The sequence below is a fragment of the Dunckerocampus dactyliophorus genome, chromosome 3 (genome assembly GCF_027744805.1).
Source record: "Dunckerocampus dactyliophorus isolate RoL2022-P2 chromosome 3, RoL_Ddac_1.1, whole genome shotgun sequence".
Lineage (NCBI taxonomy): Eukaryota > Metazoa > Chordata > Actinopteri > Syngnathiformes > Syngnathidae > Dunckerocampus > Dunckerocampus dactyliophorus.
The window spans coordinates 9,188,458-9,212,486 of record NC_072821.1 but is presented as its reverse complement, the minus strand read 5'-3'; the positions used below and the strand labels follow the sequence as shown (position 1 = coordinate 9,212,486).

The following is a 24,029-nucleotide window of genomic DNA, read 5'->3' as shown; positions in this document are numbered from 1 at the left end:
TACAGGCCGGTAACTTTCGAATGTACTTTCCAACAAACTTCCTGCTTGAGTATGTAAGCTACGACCGACGGAGCACACGCATGCACACTAGTTATGTTTGATGTCAGCTAATGATAGCAATTTGGCAAAGTTTAGCTACTAAAGTTAGCTATCACTGACATGCAATGACTGCATGACTGCAAGTTGTTGATTGCCCCTCTGAGACTGTATGTGTGGATGCACAACAGAAATCTTTGTGACTGAAAACCAGACAGCAGTGAGGGACCAATCATCTTACTGTATTAAACCCGAATGACAATTTACACCGATTTTTATTTAGCTAAACTCGTAATTGGGATTTTTTTTTGTTTTCAGCCTGTTCTCTTAAACCGCTCTTGGTGACACATGTTAGCCGGTGGTCATCTTATATTTTTCAGTTGAAAAAATGTACTTTGGAGGACACACAGCACCCATTTAAAAGGCTGACGAGAACATTGGGATTGGAGTCAACCCATAAATGTGTAACATGTACAATATTCATATCATACCTCATCAATGCACTCATGTTATACTGTATGTAAATGCACCCTACTGGATTACATTTTTCTCTGCTACATTACTTTACATGACAATCCACTGCTGTTCTAAATGTCAATACGCCGTGTACTTTCTGTCAATTCTATAGGAACAAACGTTTTGGGACGCCTGTCCTTCATACCTACAGGAAGTAATAACAAACATGATACCAGTTTACCTGCGAGTTTCCATCTCTCCGAACGAGCAAGACGCAAAACCCTTTTCACGTCCTCCAGAGGGACACTGGTCGGTGTTTGTCCAACCTCCGTGTCGGTCTGTCCCTTCAGTGATCCGGATGTGGATGCCGAGGAGCTAGCAAAGGCAATGTGTATGCGAGAGTGTGTCCGTGTCTTGGAGGTGTATGAGCAGAGCGAGGAGAGATCTCTGTGGGAGAGAGCCGACGAGACAGACGGGAGAAGGAGACCGGTTGGCGGGGAGGCCGAAGTCCTTGATCCGGACGTTGGTCGCTTCCGATGGGTGTCAGGGGAGCCTGCCATCCACAAGAACCGGGGGTGTGGAAGTTTGGGTATGGGCACTCCGTGTGTGCAATTTGACATGCGGATTAAAAGACGCATTGTTGTCCAAGTTTAAACACCAATTGAACCAAACAGATATCTTCCAGTGTGAGTGAAGGAGAAATGTCACCCCTCCGGTAGTCACGTCTCCATAGCCGATTGATTTTGGGAGCTTGTTGCCTCTACATTGTTGAATTGTAGCCGTTATAGTGCGTGTTTATCTGCATTTGACAGACGCGTCTAGAAGTTTATCTCTTATCGACCAGCAGCTAACAACACCCCGCCTGTCACTGTCATCTGCCGCTAAGTATTTGTCAACAGGCGAAATAGCTAACAGCTGACAGTTTAACAGCTAATTCAATGTAAATAACGCCTTTCAAACCAAACGAGACATTCGGAAGACAAACTTATCTAGCGCAGCGTCAAGGAAAGGTGACCCTGTTCCCTTTTACGTGAAGACACGACTCCGTCTCAGAAACAAGACATTCAATGGCTGACCATACAAGCAAACTTTGCCAGACAAAAGAAAACGATCTTAGATAAACTCAAAGCGCTTGAGCTCCCATAGTTGTTTCAGAAAACATTGACGTAGTCGCGGAAGGATGAGTCTCTAACAATTTGTATGTTAGAGACTTAAATCACTCTTCCCTAAAACAAAGCAGGTTTTGTTCCCGAAAGAGAAGGTAGAGCGATACTTGATATACTGTATATGTTTGTAAGTTGTATTCACGGTGACCAACAAAAATACATTTTGACTACACATATGGAAAATAACTATAAAAACATGGAGTTATGTTATCCAGTGTGTCTTGACTTTCGAAGTAGGCCTCCAGTAATCGTCAGGAAAATGTAACTGTTGACGAGCGTTTCAATCGACTCTCGATTGCTTTTGCTTGGTGGGCATGCTGAAAGTTGAAAGGTCATATAAACGTGAATACTGAACACACGTGCAATTTGAGAATTTGTAAGTTTGATATATAAACATATTATCAGCATGTATAATTACTGATAAACACTGATATGTTAGAGTAGCTTTTACGTCCATGACGAGAAGCGGATGTTAGTGATAGCCGAGTACGTAGTTTGTTGGCTAGTTATGCTATCCGATTAGCCGCCAATAGCATATATGCGTGGAAGTTTGAAAGCCTGCTAATTCCGGGATAATCGATCACAAATACAATCGCAGGAACTTTTCAAGTTTTGAGAACACAATATTATTGCTTAAACTAATGTGTTGGGCTGTGAAATCTAAACAGACGCGTTTTTTCCATTAAAAAGTAAAGCCGGTGTAAATATACTAAGAGTTTGTTCTACTTGTAGCACCAGTAATAATTTATTTGTATCTCATTGTAATTGCAAGATAACGTGCTTTTTGAACTCCACCCTAGGTCCGAGAAGCAGCAACATCTGCAACGATGGCTGCCATCTATTCTGGCATCCATCTGAAGCTGAAGAGCCCCCATACTCCATGGGAGGACAAGTTAAAGCTAGCACGTTTTGCCTGGATCTCCTGTCAGTGCTTGCTGCCCAACAAGGAACAAGTAAAAACAAAAATGTGGTGAAGTGTACAGACACAGTATGTTTAATACATTCTACACAGTTGGCTTGATTTTGTGTCATTTTAGGTCTTGCTGGATTGGTGTACATATGCTCTGACAGGCTGGTACAATAAAAAGGTCCAGTTCTCACAAAATGTATTGGAGGGCTTGTGGCGTTACCTTGATGACTTTCTTCATAGCCGTAAGCTCCAAATCGCTCTCAAGCAGGGAAAGACTGTCAGCGTGCGGCTTAACATGGCACAGGTGGGGATGGTAATTTAATAGTTCCACAAACTAGTTGTGTACAGTAGCTCACAAAAATGAGTAGACCTCTCACATGTCACCCAGCATTTTATTCTCTCTTTATGCTCTGCTTCAAAATGTCACAGTTGGAATTCATGTTTCTCCTGAATGAACCGCAGCTCTCTAGTGCAGACAGCACTCGTGCAGCCCCAAACCATGATATCTTCAGCACCATTTGTTGACTGTAGCCAAGACACAATATTGGTACATATGGGTAGTCACTTGTGTTGCCAGCTATTTAGACAAGAATGGTTGTGTATTGACTCATTTTCTGTGGATAGCAAATCTAAACTGCTATATAAGCTGAACACTGACTACTTGAATGTATATCCAATTTTCGTTTCTTTAGTAGTCCCTTGAGAAGATAACATGGCTGCTGAAATGTGAACGGTGTACTCATGTTTGTTAGATATTGTATAGTGTGCCTCCAGAGCTGTTGTGATTTAAAATTAATCTTTTGTGTTTGCTTCCAGCTGCTACTCGACCTCCTTGAGGAGTGTGCCGGCGACTCCACCAGGCTGTCAGTGGGTGTTTCCACTCTGCTGAGTGTGTGTCAGGGTGTCCTCTCATCCCCTGCTGTCTCATCTATCTTCACCACCAAATACGACCTCATGGTCAGTCTCTCGGTGAAAGTTTGCTCCTTCGCTTGCCGTCAACTGCAGCAAGCCTTGCCCGCAGGATCTCATCAGCCTGATTTCACAGCAGACACTGTGCGCGACTTGGACTCTCAAAGTGATGGGAAGCCTAAGCCGGAGTTAGAGGAGAACAAGCCAAAGGAAAATAACCTTTCAGCTCATTTATTTGAGTTGTTGCTTCAGGTTTTAACGTCCTATTTATCAGTTCAACGACAACAAGCCAATCCAAACAGAGTCTTGACTTTGGTAACCAACCAGATGATCCAACCGTTAGTGGTCCTCAGACACATGGTCACATCTGCTGAGTATGCGCATTCCCACACACATCTGCGTCTCAGTCAACAGCTCTGCAGAGACGTGCGTGTCAAGATAGACTCCATCCTTCAGTTGTCTCTCTTCTCCGCTGAGCACCTGGCATCCTACAAGGAGGAACTGCTTCCTTCCAAGGAGGGTACGAGGAAACGTGGCACCGCTGAGACAAAAGGCCCCCCAAGGCCTGCCAATGCTTTACTTTGCAAGCTAGGTTCCTGTGAACCGCTGCTCATCTATTCTGTGAGGTCAAACACCATACCACTGCTGTATAAGTTCTTTCTGGAAAGCTACAGAAAAGCTCGAGTAGAAAATGAGGAAGAGCAGGCGATGCTGTGTTTCTATTTCCTCACACGATTGGTTCCCGCTTTGGACCTGTGCCCCTCCAGTTCGCCTTGTTCCCCAGAAAGCTGGAGTCTGGCCCTGCTGGCTGTGGAATCACTGCTAAGCCAGGCCCTGTGTGCGGATATTTACAACGTGACAGCAGACAGGATAAGACATGCAGGCGTCCAGTTCAATTTTTACAGAAGCCTCGTACGAATCTTCTTCAATCAGGCCCAGCCAAGGTAACTCATCATTTTATAACTTCCAGTTATGTTACAGCTTAAATGTTGCTCCCCAGGTGGTGATTTAACACAAAATGTATTCCCATCTTTTAGCATACCTGCATGGTACCGCTGTTTGAAGGTGCTACTTGGTCTCAACCACCTTATTCTGGAACCAGACCTGGATGAGTTGTTATCCTCAGCCTGGGTTGATGCTGAATGTATGGAAGTACGAGTCCAACGGGCCAGACAGGTATTGACCCTGTCCTCCTTTATATTATTAACATAATAATATATAATGTAATATATTAATGTAATATATAGCCACCAAGCAGTACAGTTCAGTTCTGTTTGCCCTAACAGGCAACCCTTGATCTGACTTGTGTTTCGACTGCAGGTGTGAAGGGGTGTATTGTGTGATATCATTACATACCAGTTAGATTTCTCCAAAATATGTGTCTTGGTATGGCCATGTTTGTGGTAAGACATGTATTGTGTTGTCATATGGTATTGACACGATGATTACTTTAGAACAGGGGTCTCAAACTTGCGGCCCACGGGCCATTTGCGGCCCACTAAATCGTATCTTGCGGCCCACGACTGGACATCAAAGAGTAGTGTAACTGCAGCCCGCAAGCTCAGTGTTACTTACATACTTACACGGGAAAGTACTGTAAACACCAACACTGAACTAACAGTGGTTTTATCACAAGGATGTATTGTGAGTTGTATCGTATCGTGAGGTACCCTGAGATTCCCAGCCCTACTCCCAATATTTAATGCGGCCCAGTCCTCACTGCCCCCCAGTGAAATTGAGTTTGAGACCCCTGCTTTCGATTGAGTAGTGGGTTTTTCATATTTTTACCAGTGAATGCTGACCCAGGAGCACCCTTGAAGGATAACGAGTGGTCGAGTGGTGATGATTGCTGCCATTTTCAAGCAAAAGCAAGTTTTTTTTGTAGAGCTGTCAACAATAATGTATTAATGGCGGTAACAAATGTATTTAATTAATTGCGTTACAATTTTTTGTGTAATTAAAGCATGCACATCATGGCAAGACACACCGCTCTATGATGACGGCAGACGGTGGCACAGTGTAGCATGCTCACTGAGTCCCACAGAGTCTGACGCCCTTTGATAACTTTATTCTGGCCTGAACACATCAACAGCAGTGCAATTCCAACACCATATACTGTATGTATCTCCAACTCGCACACACGTCTCTCCGATCTTCCCTCATTCGCTCCTGCATTCTCACCACACTGTCGCGAGGTGCATTCATGGACACTCCGAACTCTTAACATCACAACAAAATCTTTATTTTGAGAGTATGTGTGGTCTAAATACTGTAAACGGAAAGACTAAGAAAAACAATAAGTAGATATTGTTATTAACATGTAAGTATGCTCAGGAATCCCGGAAAGTACACTCAAAACATGTGAATTTAACTTAAAATTATGTGGTGTCTTTCTTCATTGCTCATAATAACGCCGTTGAAGTGTGATTCAAATGTACTGCTACTCTTACAGAGACTAGTGATAGTTCTAGTGAGATAACGGATAATAGATTTGCAGACGTGTCACGTGCGGTATCATTTAGCTTGATTTACATTGTCAGCTCATCTGGAGCTGTTGATACATACAAATATGTATAATCCTGTCCTGTAATTTATCTTTCTTTTACTAAAATACTGTAAAAATTGTCATATTTCAGAAATAGTTGCAGATGGTGATTCCATAATGGTTAATTCATTTGGAAACATTTGAATCATTTGACAGCCCTAGTTTTTGGGTTATTTTGCCATCAAGGTCATATTGACAGCATAATTACAGGTTAGGATAGCCCTCAGGATCTTTAATTTGAGGTATGACTCAGTGCTCAACTCTATCATCTTAAAATCATGGTCGATGGGCACCAAAAACCTAATCAGCTGAGCAGCTGTTACCTACTGTATGTACACCAAGTTTTTATTAAATATGTGGAAAAGCACATGTTTTACCTTTATTGGATATTGATCTTTTACTTTGAGATTTTGACCTATAAAAATTCTGAAACCAAATGCCTCTCTGGTGAATATCAAGAGTTTCTGTGCTGATTTGACAGTGACACAATGACAAGCAGACAAAGTCTCATATTTACAGTAAATGACGGTAAACAATGCTGTGAACTGAGAACTTGTTAACAAGAAACATAGCTTCCCTCTGTTGTAATTACCAATATTTTTAAAATGGCGCTTTAAGTTTTTTTTCACTCACAGTGGAGTGTCTTGTTCCAACTTTCACAAGTGTGCCAAAGTGTACCTTTGCAACTGGAAACTCAGTAAAGGATTGTTTGGATATTTTGCACATTTTCCTAGACCCTTTAATGGAAATGCGATAAAATAAATATCATACCCAACTGTACTGCTTGGTGACAACAAAGCTAATGATACACAGTTTACACGTTTTCCTGTCGAAAGCAACACTCTGTTTTTTTCCCCCTACAGCTGATGTTGTGCAGTGTTCTCCAGACTTACACGAAGCTACGTCAGTTGCCTTTCTTCTTCTCTGAGCTCCTGTCTGTGATCTGTCGGCCGTCTCTGGATAACCTCCGACCTCCTCTGCTCTGTGACGACGTCTCCGCCTCACTCACGACCAGTGTCTTGGATACTCCTCCCTCCCAGGGCCTTGAGATCTGCTCATTAGTGCTGGACAGAATGAAAAAATATATCATACCTAACCTGTTAAAGGAAGTACAGCAGGCAGAGATCGATGGAGATAATAGCAAAGGCGGGGATCAAGAGAAGGAAGATGCATCACTGAAGCTTTTTTCACTTAGCCAGCTTCTTCATGTTGTTTTATTCAGTCTAAAGACGATAGATGATGCCTCTCCTCGTCCCTTAGTCAGACAAGCTCAAAGCCTGATGGAGGAGATGCAGCAGGTTCTCAGCAGTCTGCAGCGACTTTTGCCCACAGAAAAGACAACTACAGCAACAAGTTCAGTTCAGAAGAAGAAGAAGAAGAAGAAAGCATCTCCAAAGACATCTAAAACAGTATCGCTATGGGAGCAGAAGACCCAAGAGGCGGTTCTTCTGCTCAGTTACACTTGGGGGGAAGTAGACACACTCTTTCACCTCCACTGTAGCAAATACACATCTTTTGATTCAACAGAAATACCTGGTAAAAGTGAAATCCTCTCTGATGCTTCGGCCTTAACCAACATAGAGAATCTTCTCCATCCCTTTGCTGCCTCTCCATCCTGCAGTCCATTCAGCTTTGTGCATCTCAAGCTTCGTACTTTGCAATACTTTAAGAAAGTGTTGTTTGATTCAGCCTCACTCATGGAATCAAGTACTGCAGAGTCCCTAAACAGTGCGGCACGGTTTATCATAGCTAGAGATGAGCTGTATGCTTGTTCTGAAGATGATCATGCGTGGGACGGGCAGATGAGCAGCGTGGACTCCAGCACTTACCGTGTTGCACACTGGTATATCGTCACAACGAATCTGCCTTTGCTCACCGCCTTTTTGAATCAAGAAGACATGCGCTGCATTGTAGACATTCTGGTCTGTTCACTGCTGAGGAAGCAGTCCAATGAAGGCAAAGATCAGCTGTCCATTTCCCACATATCTTCAGAGCTTCTTCAGAGCTCCATTCTTGTCGAGTTGCCCTCACTGTTTTCCGCCACAGTTGGCTCCCTAACACAAAGGATTATGGGGGTTTTAACAGCAGCAGATGTCCCTAAAATCTGTCAGACACTCGAGAAATACCGGGAAGCAGGTGAGCTTCGCCCCTCACTTCTAGTGGAGGATATAAAAATGTCCTCTCAGTCTGGGCAAGTGTTTGTATTTTTAAGTTATGCCCAAACCAAAGAGCTGATAGACCTGCTGCAGATCTTATCGAGCCTAAACCCAGATGGACTGAACTCTGAGGATCTATCGTCCCTTTTTCTCCTCCTTACCTTCATACTCACATCCGCCTCTTGTCAATCTGAGGCTTCAGATTTGGGCGATTGCACAGGTTTTCTGGGTAAGCTGCTCAGGATGCTTGCTTGTCTCGTGGAGGGTAGAAACTTCCAGAGTGTTCTGAAGATCATTTACGGCAGCACTCTGCTGCAGGCTGTTGTGTCTTCCCTCTTCTGGCGCAGCAGGAAAGGACAATTTAGCTCCACCAGCAACTCAGACTGGTTGGAGTTGATGGCAGCCATGCAAGATTTCATTACGTTTTTGGTCCAGCTGATTATAGTCAGGAACAGCAGCGTGCGCCTCAATCTGGACAGCTTTGCCTCCTTTCTTATCAGCAAGGAAAATACATCAAATACCAGAGTGTCCGGAATGTCTCTTCAGCTTCTGCTGGGATCGTTGGCCTCCTTCTCAAAGGTCATGAACTCTAACATGGGGAGAAATAAACAGTTAGATGACACTTTGACTCAGTTGCTCACAAAGTCGACATCCTCACTGGGACCTCATGTGGAGTTGGTCCTCAAGGCCCGGAATATCAGCGAGCCAGGCTTGCAGCCCGTCTGCATACTCAGTCCAGCCTTTGTGGTGGACACTGTCACCACCATGCTATGGTGTGAGCTGTCGTCCAACAACAGGAAAACCTTGAAACACAACCCTCTCTATCAGAGTTTCTCTCAGCAGATCCTTAAAGAGATGAACTCTGCAGCCAGACCCGTGGACTTCCTGGTTTCCTCTCTTAATTTCCTCTCGGCTTTTTATAAGACAGCGGTGAAGACTGGAGGCAAGGAGGTGCAAGATGAGGACAAGAGAGAATCAGGGATGTTCAGACAGATAATTCGAAATGTACACAGACTTTTGTCAGGTAAATCAACTATTAGTAACTGTTGTTTAGTTATTGTATGCCTTCTAGCAGAGGTGTTTCTCAACATTTTTGTTTATATTTCATGTACTGTATTGTATTTTCCTATGCTAATTCTGCATTAGCTTTTAAGTTGCTCCATGAATATGACAATTGGTAACATCCTTTACTTATTTTAACCTGTTGTTGTTGTCTTTTCCAAGATTGATTTACAGTACTTGAGCAGCAATCTAAATAATTTTTTTTGTTCATATTGAATTACTATATAGCTCCTTGGCTGTCTCCATCTGAAACATGTGAGCTAGAGCCAGCTGTGCAGGATCTGCTGCGCCATCTGGTGGAGAACATCACTTCTTACCAGTTGAGCCTCCTGCTGCTGATGATCAGAGACGGGCTGGACACCTGTAAACTCTGGGCTGGAAACTATAAGGTGTGATTTTTTTTTTTTTTTTTTGAGATGACAGAAAGTCTATGATTAAGCTATGAAACTGACATTTGCACTCGCAACCCAACACATATGCTCGATATCCCGACATATATGCTCAGTTTTGATTGATGCTGTCAGCAGTGGAGGTTCAATGGTGCCCTGTGTGAGACGCCCTTTCGGTTCCCTCACAACACACACACTAAATCCATATAATCTGTTGCCACATTGTTTGTATTATACGACATTTGCCATCATCTGTCAGTCCCCGCTGGCCCCGCCCCTTCGCATCTTATTGAGTTGTCTGCTGAGCTAAACACATTAGTTCAATACATTGTTGGATTTGCGAATTCCCCACATAGATCAACATATGCCACCACTGATTGACAGACACGAACACACTTAGTGGTGCTATTTATTTTCTTTCCGGCGGGGTGCTCCCTTTATCGACGCGGACCTGTGTTAATAATGCACTTGCAAGATACCGCCGCCACCGCCCCCAAGGGGAATGTTGCAAAATTAAACCAATCCCCGCAAAATATGCGCCATCTTGCAGTTTTGTCCAATTCCCCCCCTACTTCTCCACACATTTTAGCAGCGCTCAAACGCACACGTCAACTGTCTAATCAATCAAATGTAGCCCTCCTAGTGATGTGTCGGTCGTGAACCAATTGGCTCTAAGAGCCGGCTCTTTGAAATAAACGACAGGAGCCGTTTTGCGTCGTTGGGCGCCAATTGGGAGTTGATAAGTTTTTTTCCTCGTCTTTTTTTCTGTTAAAGGCTAATATCATTGGTCAAGATGTGTGGCTCTCTGTGTCCACACTGAGCATGGGGAGGGGCTTCGGGTTAAACACGCTGTGGTGCTCTTAAAGCAGATTCGTTAGTGAGACATTTACATGAAGACATTTGACCTACTGCGACCCAATTTGTGTACTGAGATGGGTCATTGTGAATTTGCGAAGTAGGATTGCTTATTGATAAATAGAATACTTTTGTAGTTAGAAAGCATAGAAAACCTGTTTATGAATGTCAAAATCGTTTATCATTATCAGAGCCCTCTAGACAAGAAATAACACCCCTATAGTAAACTTTACGCTCGTATTACCCAATATAGTAGTCTTAATAATAAAAAAAAGACAATACTCAAGATTAGCATTGGAGAGTTCCTTGTAGTTTTTACTTCCGTGATTTCTTGCCGTGGCTACTGACACCTAGTGACCAGTGTAGAGCACTACTTATCAATGTGTCTTTCAATGCATTTTCTGAATGTGTTCATGGAGTCATTTTTATGCTGGAAAATGCTTAAAAATGTGTAAAATGTGCCTTCACATTTAGACTGGTAAACCATAGTCAACACCAGATGATTATTGTATTATAAAAAAAAAAAGTTATACGCCACAGTATGTTTATTAATGTTATATTTTGCCACACTCCGACATACTGCTAAATATTACAAATTGTTAAATTACACCAAGCATTGGTGGAATAATGGTTACAGCTCTTTTATTAGACGTTAGCATGAACATAACGTGCAGATGAACATAATGTTATGAATGACATGCAAGTCAACTCCTTTCTCGTCTCCAGGAAGTGCTAGCTGCCATCACCATTGCCAAGCTGCTGTTCTGCTGTCAGTTGCCTGATCATTCCTCCAGAGCTCTGTGGCTCTTTGCACCACAGATTCTGTCTGCTATGGTGGTAAGTAAAATGCACACACAAATACTGTTTGGGTCAGTCCAGAACATACCAACAATCACTGTCTTGGTGTATTAGAATGCGATGTGTATATTTAGAATTCCTGTCAGATGCAAAATCAGGAACCGCTCGGAGAACCATGCACAATCAGAGCTGCGGAAGGAGCTTTAGAGAAAAGCTTTGGCGTTTTTCATCTAATCATTCACTGACGGTGTGCTAGAAGACCATGTGACAGCCATTTGAAGTGATTCAGCAGCCTAACAGCAATCACACACACATACAAACTGTATGTTGCAATTCCCTGTCTGGACCATGTGACGAAGCTCCAATGTGTTTTCTATCAGTAAAGCAAAAGTGTTTTTAACAGGCATTGTTGTTAAGAGTTTTGGGTCCATGTGGAGCTATTTAAGTAGTCCCATAATGTAAGTCTTGCATACTATTTATCATATTTTGTGTTTTCCCTGCTGATGTATGATGCCAGCAAAGCTCAAAAATAACTTTCATTAAAAAAGATTTTGCTAATACTTTGTGGAGGATTGTGGCACGGGCCAAGAAACTTTCTTTTTGGGGTGCATCCAGATAGCGATCCAAGAATATCTTCTCACTAGAATAGAGTAGAATAAAAGTGTTATTTGTCCCAGAATTGGGAAGTGATGTTTTCACAGTAGCAGCACCCAAGAATTAAGACTTATCAAAATGAGAATAATTTAAAAAACATATGTAAACCAAGCATGAAAAGTTATGATTTTCATTTCCTATCTACCCACAAATGAACTAATCATGGTATAGACTAAAAAAAGATTGAGAACTTTTATAGAGGTCGTTGGGCAGAGGAAGAACCAATTATACTTTGGTGCTGAAGAATATACTGTACATTAATTTATATTCATTACAGTCCACTTGCAGTGGGACCAAGTGGAGGCAGGATCCCATCAGATCCAGTAGATGGTCCTGTGGTGAAAAAAGTGTATGGTGTACAATTGCGCATTAGGACGAGACTAGAACCAGTGGTACTCAACCTTTTTGGATCCAGGGACCGGCTCATATTCCTCCAATTTTTTTCCCCCACATTATAGCGATATCATTTATCGTATTTATTATTGTATTTTTTTGTGTAAAACTAAGGCATGAACATAAGAATTAAAACCACAAAATTAATACAGACCCACCGTTAACCAGTACAAGCCTGGACTTTGTTTTTTGGAGAGAAGATTATAACGATGTGTGGTAACAGGCAGTATGGTAGCATGAATTACCTTTGCACCGAACAAATATGCACATCAGCTTGAGGTTGTGCACCGAACAAATAAGCACATTGGCACTCAGTAACGCCATCAAACCTTACCTTTATGCAATCCCACATACAATGTAGTATCAGCATCTGAGACCAAATAAGAGGTGAAAGAAAAAACAGAAAAATACAATATAGTAGTCTGGTCGAAAGTTAGCACAATGGTGTGTTCAAGGACCGTAGAACAAAGTTGGTCGGGTAGCCACTCTCCGAAACACAATGAAAGAAAACATAAACATGCAAACACATATTTCCATGGACTGGTACTGGGCCGTGGGTCGGTGGTTGGGGACTCCTGCCTTACACCACTAAGATGTATTGAAACCATCATGTACTGTAGCTTCCTAATTTTGTGCAATTGTCTCTGTTGCAGTTTCTTGTAAGATCATCCAGTCAGGACCTCTCCTTGACTTTGACCTTTACCACTCCTACTGTCACGGCGATGGTTACACTGCTTCGCCAGGGGGAGGGTCTTATCGACAATCCCCATCATGTGGCCTTGGTCCTCGGAGCGCTTCAGGTTGTGCCGCTTGAACACTTGTCCCCATCCGTCTACCAGTCGGCATTCTTGGCAGTTCATGAGGCTCTTTTTGCCATCATCCAGTGTCACACTCAGGTACGTACAGTGGAAGAATCAGTTCCAATTTCAAACTGTCACAATACCATACCGTACCAACTTTATTTATAAAACCCTTTAACCACAACTACAGTTGAAAACAAAGGGCTCCACATCAAAATAAGAAAACTGTAAGAAAAAACATAAAAACAAACATTACACAAAATATAGTTAAGACACAGGTAAAAGCACATGGCATAACATTTAAAAATGTTATATAAAATATAAAACCTTGAGTCAAATAAAAATCAGTTATGCTGGGTTAAAAGACAAAGAAATAAACAAGGAGGTTTTAAAACGAGTTGCCAGTGAAGGGGCCTGTCTCAGGTGAAGGAGGAGATTGTTCCACATTTAAGGAGCAACAGTGGAGATAAAACCTTCATTAGCAATATTAAAGCAATGTTTTAACATTCTTAACTGTCTTCCAAGTACAATAATACAACAATACATTAACAGCTGTAAAATGCAAAAAGAACATAACCTGCCTTGGTTAGGTACTGCAAGAGGGCGCTAGCGTTCGACCGTACTGTAGCCCGCCCTCTTTATGCTCAGCCATGACTGCTAGTTGTCGATAGCTTCTCTGAGAGTGCGTGCATCTGTATGTGCGCGCGCACTTTGGACATGTGCCCCTGCGACAGCCATTAACGGCATTCCCCCTTTTTGGGCCGAACGACAAATCTCATTCAGTTTAACTTGTAATTGTAAAGAATATAGATTTTCTTTTAACAATTTGTTCTCTGCAACCACTATTGATAACATATGTAAATTGGTAGTGGTGGTGGTGGTGGTGGTGTTATATTTTTGGGGTCAAAAAGTAATTTGGAGCCAAGGAAGGATAGCACCTTTAACTTCGGTAACATTTGACAATGCGTATTGCAGGAGTATCTAAACATTTACACCGAGGGCCGCATACTGAAAAATGAAATGAGCAGTGGACACGCACACACACACACACACACACACACAAGTGGACTGAGTGCATGTTCTTGTAGTCAACTTTCTAGTCACAAAAAAACAAATGAAAGCCCAAGAACATGCAGTTAGAGTGGTATGCTAACGCCTCATCCGAAAATTTCTGTCTACATTCAGAATTGTTAACCTCAGATGTGTTTGCCTTTAGAGCTGAAATCTGAGAGAGAATGAGGTTGTGAAAGGCAGCACTCAACCCCCAAAGCTGTAATTAAATCATATACGATGTTGCGGAGGTCAAATTACACAAACAGAAAGACATAGGGAGATGCTAATATGCCGACAAGGACCATATTTGTTTGGAGTCATCTAGAGCGAATGGTCAGTGTTCCATGAATGTTGTATAATGTTCCAGAGCATACGCTACGTTACCTTGAAGAAAATATACATGCACATCCTATTAAATGAGAGCTCCTCCAGACCTTCACCACTGTAGTTTGGGTTAAAAAATCATGCATAAGGGATGACTTGTTTTACTGGCTGCTACAGATGGACAAATAGTGCATCTGCAGCCACTTAATCAGGGCAAGATCTTGCTAACTCACATCAGATGTTTTTCAGGGTGAAAGCCTGCAGCGGGGTAGATGGTGTCGGGAAGAAGAGGGAGGTTAAACTGTTAAATTGTGGCAATGGAGAAAAAGAAGGAACATTTGGAGGTAGAGAAGTGAATCCAGTCTGAAGGGAGAGAGCAGGAGACAAAAGGGCAAGATGTGAGTGGAGTGCACAATGCAGGCCGAGTGGTATATTAGAGTGTGATAGGTCAGAGAGTGGGGGTTCGAGTGCTGACATTTTACTGATGGAAATCATTTGAGTTGGAGAGATCAACTGCACCTCCCACCTTCATCCATCACTGCCTTCCCTCCTCTTTATGTCAAAATTCTCTCACTCTCATCACCCTCTGTCAGTCCACCAGCTCCTAGTTGGGGAACACAAATACAAAGGAAGCTCTAAAGATGAACGCCTCTGAGGTTGTATAGTTATAATACTGTATATACACCACTAAAGATGCAGCAAAATCCTGAAGTACCCCCGGTGTTGTGCGTTACGTCTTCAGGACATCTCGCAAAACTTCAGCTTTTACTTTTTTTGTGTCCTTACTGGGTCTTGAAACTACAACCAAGCCAGGTCCTTACAGACTGAGCTACTCCACCAAGCGTGTGTGTGTTCAGTGAAGCCAGTAAAGCAGCTTTTATCACTCAGTTTTATGTCATAAAGCAGCACTGTCCAACCTTTTCCACACCCCTAAAAACTTTTAATATGGTCTCACACCCTCTAAAAAAGTCATTTGAAGATGTTGAAGTTTAATTTATACTCAATTTGAACGAACATTTTGTCTATTAATATTAAACTCCCTGCAATAGATTTTCTTGTCTTCCTCTTCTGAATTTTATTATGAAGTAAGCCTTATGTCCTTTTGTCTTTTGTGTGTGTGTGTGCATTCAGGTGATGCTCAACACAGCACCATCATTCTTGAACGTCTTTTACCGTCTGGTGTCTTCCATCATGCAAGAGGGTCGGCAGAGAGGAGATGGTGACGCAGGTAGATTTAGGATAATACCACAAATAATATTGAGCCCGACTTGCATGAAATGAAATGGCAGATTTTTGTCCGAGCAAGGATATTATTTAGCCTGCACTACTTGGGGAACCTGTAAAGCCTACATCCACGTGAAAGTGTATTTTTTATACAATATTCTCTAACTATGAAGTTGTTGTAGCTAGAAGACATTCATTCCCTGAAAAGAGAAAATAACATCAATAGTGAACTGAAAGGAACAGGTGGATCATACTGAAATTGTCATTCCACTAATCCCTAGTTCATCGTGGTTAATTGGTTCAAACCCGATAAGTAAATTTCCGCAAAGTAGAATTCCTTTTTATAAATTGAATGTTTTCATAATTAAGAGCAAAGAAAACCTGTTTACGGCATTCTAGATATGGTTTTTAACATTATTAGAGCCCTCTAGACATGAAATAATACCCCTATAATTACCTTTACACTTGTATTACCCAATATAGTAGACATAATAAGGCTAAGTAAGCCATTTAAGACGTAAATAAGACTTGTATGTGTTGCTGTAAATGTCTTCTGGTGGGGGATGGACAGGAAGTGACGTCGGGGGTTCAGAGTTGTGTTTCAGCTTGGCCTGGGTTACAGCTGCAACAGTAGCCTGTGTTTTTTTTCAGGATTTTTATTGGGCATTATTGTGCCTGTTGTGAGATACAGTGCTCCCTCGCTCTATCGTGGATTCACTGTTTCGTGGATTTTTTTTAGTGCTTTTTTTTTTTTTATTACAGGATATGAACGCTGTTACAGGTCGAGCCTGGCTCATTAAGAATTGCATTGTGGGAAGTTTATTGTCTATCTCTTCCCTCTCTCGTCTGTCTGTACCGCCCATTGTTTTCTGCGTCCTGATTGGCTGTAGACCATTGTCAATCAGTCTCCTTTGTGTCGTCCTGCTATGTCTCCTGTGTCATCGCTAGCTTGCTTGCTTGTTAGCTTCTAAATGAATCTTCGGTTTGTCTGCAGCAATATGTCTTAACAAAGATACAAAAACGCTACAGTACAGCTAAACAGCGCCAGGACGAAACGGCACGGTCACAAGAGTGAAATATGCGTGACTTAATAATTTTCTTGTGTTGATCATTAAAATTCAAATGTAGGTTTGAACTTTTTTGAGAGTGTTTACCCATGAGAGAAATGTGAGAAAATCTTATTGCCCGTCTGAGAAAAGTGTGTAATGTGTATGGTGAGAGGGTTTACAGCTTTAAAACATATATATTAATTGTAAAAAAAATGAAGTTGGCTACTTTGTGGTTATCACTTATTACGGGCTATTTCGGGAAGCTATCCCCCGCGATAAACAAGGCAACACTGTAATTCAAACCTACAATAAAAGCCTGTTGTTCCGGTGATGAAGTCTGGTGCTTGTGTCTAACCAAACATTGCAATAACATTACGGACACCTCGTGACCAGTGTAGAATACTACACATCACATCTTTGAAGGCCTCCTCTTTATGCCTTATATTAGTGTTTCAGTATATTTAGCCATTTTTATGCTTGAAAATGCTTAATTTGGGTAAAATGGGCAGAATGGCTTCAGTATGCATATTTTTTGATAAATAGGTGGAGTCAACCACCAAACAGCACCGATTTATCAATTTATTTTGAAAAAAATGTGAGAGTGAAGCCGCAAAAGCGCAATGTGGCGAGGGGCGACTGTATAAAAATAACAAATATACTGTTAAATTAAAACATAAGAACTTTGAGAGCAACCAACTCTTTATATGCAGGGCTTTGAAAAAACTCACCCTAGCTGGTGTTTTCCAAAAGGTCAGTTTTACATGTGGTGGAAAGGCCAACGTATAAGAAAAATATTATGATTTTATACTGTATGTATACCCAGTGTCAGCGTTGACAGCAGCACATGACATAACAGGAACAAAACAGTCATTTATTTTAAGGGAACCCTCGGTCTTCAGACACAATGTACATTATATGACTGCATCACATTTGTAAATGTGAAATTAAAATCATACTTTTTCATAGTTTAAGAACTACCGCAGGCCTGTGGGCCGCAAAGTTGCATTGCAATGACAACAGTAGTTACACAACAGTAGTTACACTGAGTTACACACTTGGTATTCGCTAGTGGCATCGACTACTGTAGCTGCCTGCCTTTGTTGTCTGAGAGAGGGATTTTAAGTCGCTTTACAGAGACGTTTAGATTTTTACAGAGGAAAAATTGTGGGCACAGCATTGGGCTTTAGTGTTCTTCTAGAACCCAAAGCACTTGGCTGAACAATTGCATGAAATGCACTAAGAGAAAAATGGCCAGAACACAGCCATTCTTCGGAAATTGTTAACATCCACAAGCAAACTCATCAGGTCCCCTGTTACTTATAGCTATCATTTTAGTGAATTTGATAGTGTTTTCTATCATATAGGGCAAACGTGTCTCAAGCCTGAGGGGAAAATGTGGTTAACCAAGTATGTTTTATTAGTATACTTTTTTCCAGCCATCATTTGCTGCCGCAATTAAGCCTGTTAGTCATGACTTTGGTTTGGATACTTTTGAGTTTGTAATAGCTGTACAGAACATGTTGCTCAATGGTTTATTCATAGTTACAGTATTGACAAACCATGTTACTGTGTGTCTCTCCAGGCGGAGATAGCGAAGTCTACCTTCAGTGTTCCCGACTGGTAGAAAGGATGTACTCTCACATTGCTGCCATCTCTGAGAGCTTCACCACACTGTCAGCCTTCATGGTGGCTCAATATGTCACAGAGCTGCAAAAGGTGCCCATGCACACACGCACACACATTTGAAGTGATTTATTTTTTCAATATTAGCATTGGAACATAATTTGAACAGGTGACAGAGCAATGAAAACACGCAGAGTCATACATATTCACTAATCCAAACCCCATCTGTCACCACTGTCAAGTGTTTTTTTCTGCAGTTGTGAGTGACACACACACACACACACACACAAAGTAGCAGGATTTCAGCCTAGCCGATGATGTAGAACTCTTGGCTCGCAATAACATTAGGGACATTTGTGAAAAAGAGTCTGAAACTTTTAGTTTTTTTTCCCCATCATCATGAGTTTGAAATGTTCCCCAAATCTCCACCAACGGGGCTGGGAATTATTCTAACTCCATATGTTCTGGAATTAAGCTTCGGGCTAGATGTTGGTTCAAGGCAGTGAGTCACGTCTGGCTCTGCTACCAGTCCATATTTAAAGTGACGCCTGCTTGACTCAGCATTTTTCAGAAACTGAATTAACACATTGAGAAGAGGAGGCACACAGAGGCAGAAACATGAATAGATAGGCGGGTAAGAGGTGTCTGTTTAAGTCATTTAACACTCTGATGTGCGCTGTCAGTGTGGCTTTTTAAAAAGATGAACATTTATGAAGTCAAACGGAATTTAGCCTTGTCGACAAACATTCAAGTTTCCATGAAGCAGCTTGGCATTACTTGGACAAAATGACTAAGTGAATCCTGTTTTTATACGGACAGTCTCTCACTAAAGTGACTTCACCCCTCTCATTTCAGCAACCATTTTATTGTCTTCTCAAGAGACACATTGGAAATAGGTCAACATACAGACTTTCATCCATCATTATTGGCAAAATAGCTGGCAACACAAGTGAGCACACCTCACAGTGAACATTTCTAAATTTTGTCCAAAGTGTCAATATTATTCAAGTTTCTCTCAACGAACCACAGCTCCCGAGTGCTCGCAGCACTCATTCAGCCCCAGACCAACAAACAACAAATACTTTGATGGGGTTTGAGAGTTCCTTGGGTCTCGTTGGTAAAAGTTCATTAATCAGTTCAGTTCAGGGGTTTCCCTCTTGGGAAGAGATCCTTAATCCTTTGATAGTGAAGAAAAACAGTCCTACCAGCTCACCACTTTGTTATGAACGAATGAAATCCAGTCCGTTTTGGGTGCAAAACCAAGTGGTGCAAAAAAAACCCCATGACCTGTAAAAGCCAGAAAACATGCATCGATATTTCATATTGTCAAAAACGTTTACCGGTAAACAGGTTTTCAATAGTTCACATTTCATTTCAAGATAGCAATAAAGATCATCACACAATTTGTATTTCTGTTCATAGATTCAGTAGCCTTTCAATCAGGTGACATAGCATTCATGATACCAAGTGCATGTTCTACTACTGGTTAACGTTGTTTTTTGCAACCACTAAAGATACAAAAAAACAGACAATTATAAAAATAAATAACAGCTGAACTCAAGGTAACATCAAAAACTTGACACCACTAGTCACTTAGTCACGCAAATAATACATTCACAAATAAATGACAAAAAAACGCATTTCCGCAATGGAGTTCATGGCGTGATGGGTGCAGTCAAACAAGTAACACCACACAGCAGCTTAAAATACGATGGGTGACAATTACAAAAGGTGTGTGCATCTTACCGCAGTTGTTTTAGCCGTAAATCAAATAAAAAGGTGGTAAATGTGCCGCTTGAGTCGTTGTCATCAGCCGCCAGCCACAGCAGGAGCCGGTGGTTGCTTGCACGCTGGGAATTTCATTGTTGCCGCGCAGCGGCGACGGCGAATCAGGAGACTGCTGTTGTGGTGTGTCAGTGCCACGCTGATACACGACTCTGGAGGTGCAACGATACACAAAATTCACATTCGGTTCGATCCGTTTGTGTTACGGTTCGATATTTTTCGGATACAAAAAAAAAAAATTACCTTGCCTTTTTTAATTTAAATTTTATTGACATTGTCAACATTTTTTGCATTATTCCCAATCTCTTCAATCATCCTACGTCTTCAAGCATCCGCTTCCTTCTTCGGCCTCTGTGTGGGTGACGTAAGCGCGTTGGTGATGTAGGCGATTCCTCGAGGCAGAAAAAATCCTTGCTTCTTTTTTGTAATCAAGGTACTCAAATTATTTGAGGAATTGTTGCAGCCCTAACTACTATACAGGCTGTACACTGACTACTCTAAAGTACTGTATATGGAAGTTTGATTTAAATAGTATTGCCCCTTTAAAAGATTCACTGTAATAAAATGGTTCCTGAAATGTGAGTTTGAGATACTGAATCTATTTGGCTAGCTAGCTCGTAGTCTGTCAATCTCTACACACAACTCTTGACATTAACATCAATGCTAAAGCTAACACAACACTAGAGATGTCCCGGGGGCCCCACCAAAGTGATCACTAAAGTAGGCTCTGTTGTCAATATTACAAAACAAATTTGAAGTCATTTGAGGTAAACGTTTTACATCCTGTTGCTTTATGATGGATTTGACTTAAGGCTTTACCATACTTAAGGCCACGCTGCTCTTTTTGTCAGTTTACAAGCCTCTCACGTGTCTCTCTTTTCAGGTTACTCTGCGGCCAGAAATTAAGCTGCACCTGACAGAGGGCATCTACCAGATACTGGACCTGTGCATAGAGCAGGATATCAAGTTTCTAACGGCAGGACTGCCAAGCGGAGTCCGTGAGGTGTTAAATGAGCTCTACAGTAGCTACACGCACTACCACAAAACCCAGAGGCAAGGAGAGGACAAGTACACTGTTTGAAATGACACAACAAACTTCCAGTATGGGCCCAGGCAACCCATTTGGAATTGATGCTTCTGTGGATAACAGATTTGTCATGTATTACACTGAGACTTTTAAAAAAATATATGTTTTTTTTACATTTTTTTAGGCATGGAAACGGTTTGTGTAAAAACTAAAGACATAATGATTTGCTACAAAATAACAACAATCATAATTTCTACTTACTGTACAAGCATCAATCAATCTATCATGTCCATTTTATCCCAAATTAAACTCATGGAAAAATGTGCTTATGGTATGATTCTTTTTTTTTTTTTTTTTTGAACTGCTAAAAATCCAATGATTCAGTGCGGATTAATTGACTGCAAATTTCCTTTTCAAACCTTTTAACTGACATGATCTTGTTTACTGGTAGAAACAGAACATTGCTCATTAGCTAATGGATTGGTGGCAGTGCCGAGGCAATGAATCAATGGGATTAGTACAATCTCAGTCAACTTGATAGATTGTGCCAGATCCATATTGCTCTTTTTGTTTAATAACGCCGCTCGTTTAAAATTGCATTGATTAAAGCTGAAGCTGGAGTATTTTGTGCTGTGGGAGCACAATAACTTTTAACGCCCTACGCCTGTCTCACCAACCTCATCAATTTTTAGGATTCCCTGCACTGTTCTGAAGATAAAGCCGATGCAGCGCTTTGTGTGTGTGTGTGTGAATAGCTCGTATTTTATTCTTACATTAATGCTAAACCCCCTCAAAAGACTCCATAGAGATTATCTGTAATACCGAACTGACCTATTAAATATATAATAATGAGATTCACTTTGAGTTCTTGTATTCAAAAGGATGATATCTGTAAACTGATCCCCTCCTGGTGGTGAATCACAGTAATGTGGTAAATGGATATACTTGTAATAAACTAGCTAGCAGAAGGGCTTATCTGTGAGGTTAGTGCACTTAAAAAAAAAAAACTACAAAAAAAACAAACTGTGGCTTTACTGAGGTATGTCAGGTATGTCATTGCCACAGTGACGCACGGTGATGGCAGAATAATGCTTTTTTTTACTTTAGTCAAACAGGTGAAGTGCCCGATGAACACTTCCATACACTGCAAAAAGTACATTTCAAGAAAGTAAAAAAGTCCCATTTTAAGCAACCATTAATTTTTTGCCTAAAAAGAAAAAACATCTTGTCTAGCAATTTTCACTTGAGAAAAATAATCTTGTAAAAGTATAGCTAGCCAATTCTTATGAGGATATTTTTTTTGCCCGAAATTAGTTACTTAATTTTTAAAACTTAATTTTGATTATTCTTCAATTATTCTTTATTATTCTTTGTCAAAACTTGCACTCGTATTATTCTTCTGGCCAATGCACCACATGGTGGCGCAGTTGTTAAACCCCAGAAGTCGGAATGACTTGAAATTTCTCACACAGCTCATTACGCTCTACAAAACACCCACTGTAACTTTAGGGTCTTTAAGTTCATGAATCATCACATAATTAGATACTCACCTTTATGAGCCTGAGGAGCACACGCCTGTAGAAGTTTAGCAAATGCAAGCTAAAAATCTTTGCAGGCACAAGAGCAGGACGTAGTAACTAATTGCTAAAATTCATTGCTCATTTGTCTAATGATAAAACTTTGAGGATGCTTGTATTACATGTATGCAAATGTACAAATGTCATTTACATTGAGTGCCCTAATTGTTGGTATATACATTTATAGTCTGCACAATATAATGCATGTGCATTCAAGTCATTATTATTTGTAGAATAAGTGTTATTCTGACAAATTAAACAAGACGTATCTTACCTGGTGATTTTAAATTGTAGTAGTCTGATGAAAAACTGTAGAACTGCTAGTTTCCTCCCATTTAAACCGGTTCAAGCTGTCTCTCGCGCCCCTAGCGTACTTACATAGTATAGCAACACAGCCTGTAGCATGAATAGCACACATCTTCGCTTGCTGCTGCTCTAACTAAACAATTACTACGTGTATTGACTTTTCAGTTATTATGTAAGTATAGTTTTGTCTACTTTAGCACTGCAGCACCAAGCCCTCATCCAGAACGGCGTTATCCAATGTTTGATTGGATTAAAGCGAGTTAGCCTTTGCCCTCTAACCCCTTTGATTTTTGGCTAGCTGCTTCCTGCCCCCCGCCTCCCTCCTAAGGAACCGACCGACCCACCTAACGACTACGCCTGCCGAAGCCGCTCGGCGAAGCGCCCAGTGCGGACAGGATACCGGGACGAGTCGTCACCAGCGAACCCCGAGAGCTGAGCTGAGCCACTGAACAGTCGGCAGGCGAACTACAACAGGAGAAAGAGGGAGCCATGCGGAGGAAATCGAGGATATTGTTATGTTTTGCGGTGCTGTGGGTGCTGGGAATAGCCTACTACTTCTACTCCGGGACGGCGTTGGGGCGAAAGGTAGGGCAGGCTTCTTTTTTAGCAAACTGCTCAGTGTTGATGTTCTTCCCGAGGACAAAGCGGCGATGGAGTGGCGTACACGGTGCATCTCCCCCGCTTTTAGGCGACATTGATGATTCGTGGAGGCCCTGATAGTATCCACAGATAAGCGGTGATTTGTTTGCAATGGTTGGAGAGCGAGGGTTGCGGAATTGGCCGGTGAACTTGCACCGACCTCCCACCGCTTGTCCTCTCGTGGCAGCGGGAGAGAAGCACGCCAATGCCGGGCAGCGTGTCGACCTGGGCCGGTGAATGTGAGGACGAAGGAGTAGATGCAGAAGGGCGGTTATTGACGTGAGGCTGCCGGC

At 41.6% G+C, this 24,029-nt stretch overlaps 2 protein-coding genes and 1 long non-coding RNA gene across 9 annotated transcripts in view; 2 read left to right on the top strand and 1 right to left on the bottom strand.

The window, feature by feature from the left end:
- The first annotated feature begins 792 nt into the window (after positions 1–792).
- urb2 (URB2 ribosome biogenesis homolog) lies at positions 793–21,582 on the top strand. Of its 7 annotated transcripts, none has more exons than XM_054771443.1 (12): positions 793–1,081; positions 2,459–2,611; positions 2,696–2,872; positions 3,385–4,421; positions 4,515–4,653; positions 6,886–9,202; positions 9,469–9,629; positions 11,211–11,321; positions 12,983–13,225; positions 15,638–15,734; positions 18,362–18,495; positions 21,071–21,582. In XM_054771443.1, exons 1-12 carry the CDS (start codon positions 917–919, stop codon positions 21,266–21,268), a joined length of 4,932 nt encoding a protein of 1,643 aa, XP_054627418.1. In that variant the 5' UTR covers positions 793–916; the 3' UTR covers positions 21,269–21,582. The 7 variants fall into 7 exon arrangements, with proteins under 7 accessions (XP_054627418.1, XP_054627422.1, XP_054627419.1 ...); XM_054771447.1 differs by lacking the exon at positions 793–1,081 and adding an exon at positions 1,971–2,034 and having other exon boundaries at positions 2,459–2,628; XM_054771444.1 differs by lacking the exon at positions 793–1,081 and adding an exon at positions 1,971–2,034 and having other exon boundaries at positions 21,071–21,581.
- Positions 18,907–23,982, bottom strand: LOC129178846 (uncharacterized). Its single transcript, XR_008569855.1, has 3 exons — positions 23,066–23,982; positions 20,149–20,339; positions 18,907–19,689 (listed from the first exon to the last, which is right to left on the bottom strand). It is a non-coding gene; the product is annotated as an uncharacterized LOC129178846 (long non-coding RNA).
- Positions 23,192–24,029, top strand: part of galnt2 (UDP-N-acetyl-alpha-D-galactosamine:polypeptide N-acetylgalactosaminyltransferase 2) — a 66,124-nt gene continuing 65,286 nt past the window's right edge. Inside the window, exons 1-2 of the mRNA XM_054771450.1 lie at positions 23,192–23,269; positions 23,396–23,682. Of these exons, the coding sequence (XP_054627425.1) occupies positions 23,587–23,682 (96 nt within the window). The 5' untranslated portion in view covers positions 23,192–23,269; positions 23,396–23,586. The remainder of the gene's footprint in view (positions 23,270–23,395; positions 23,683–24,029) is intronic.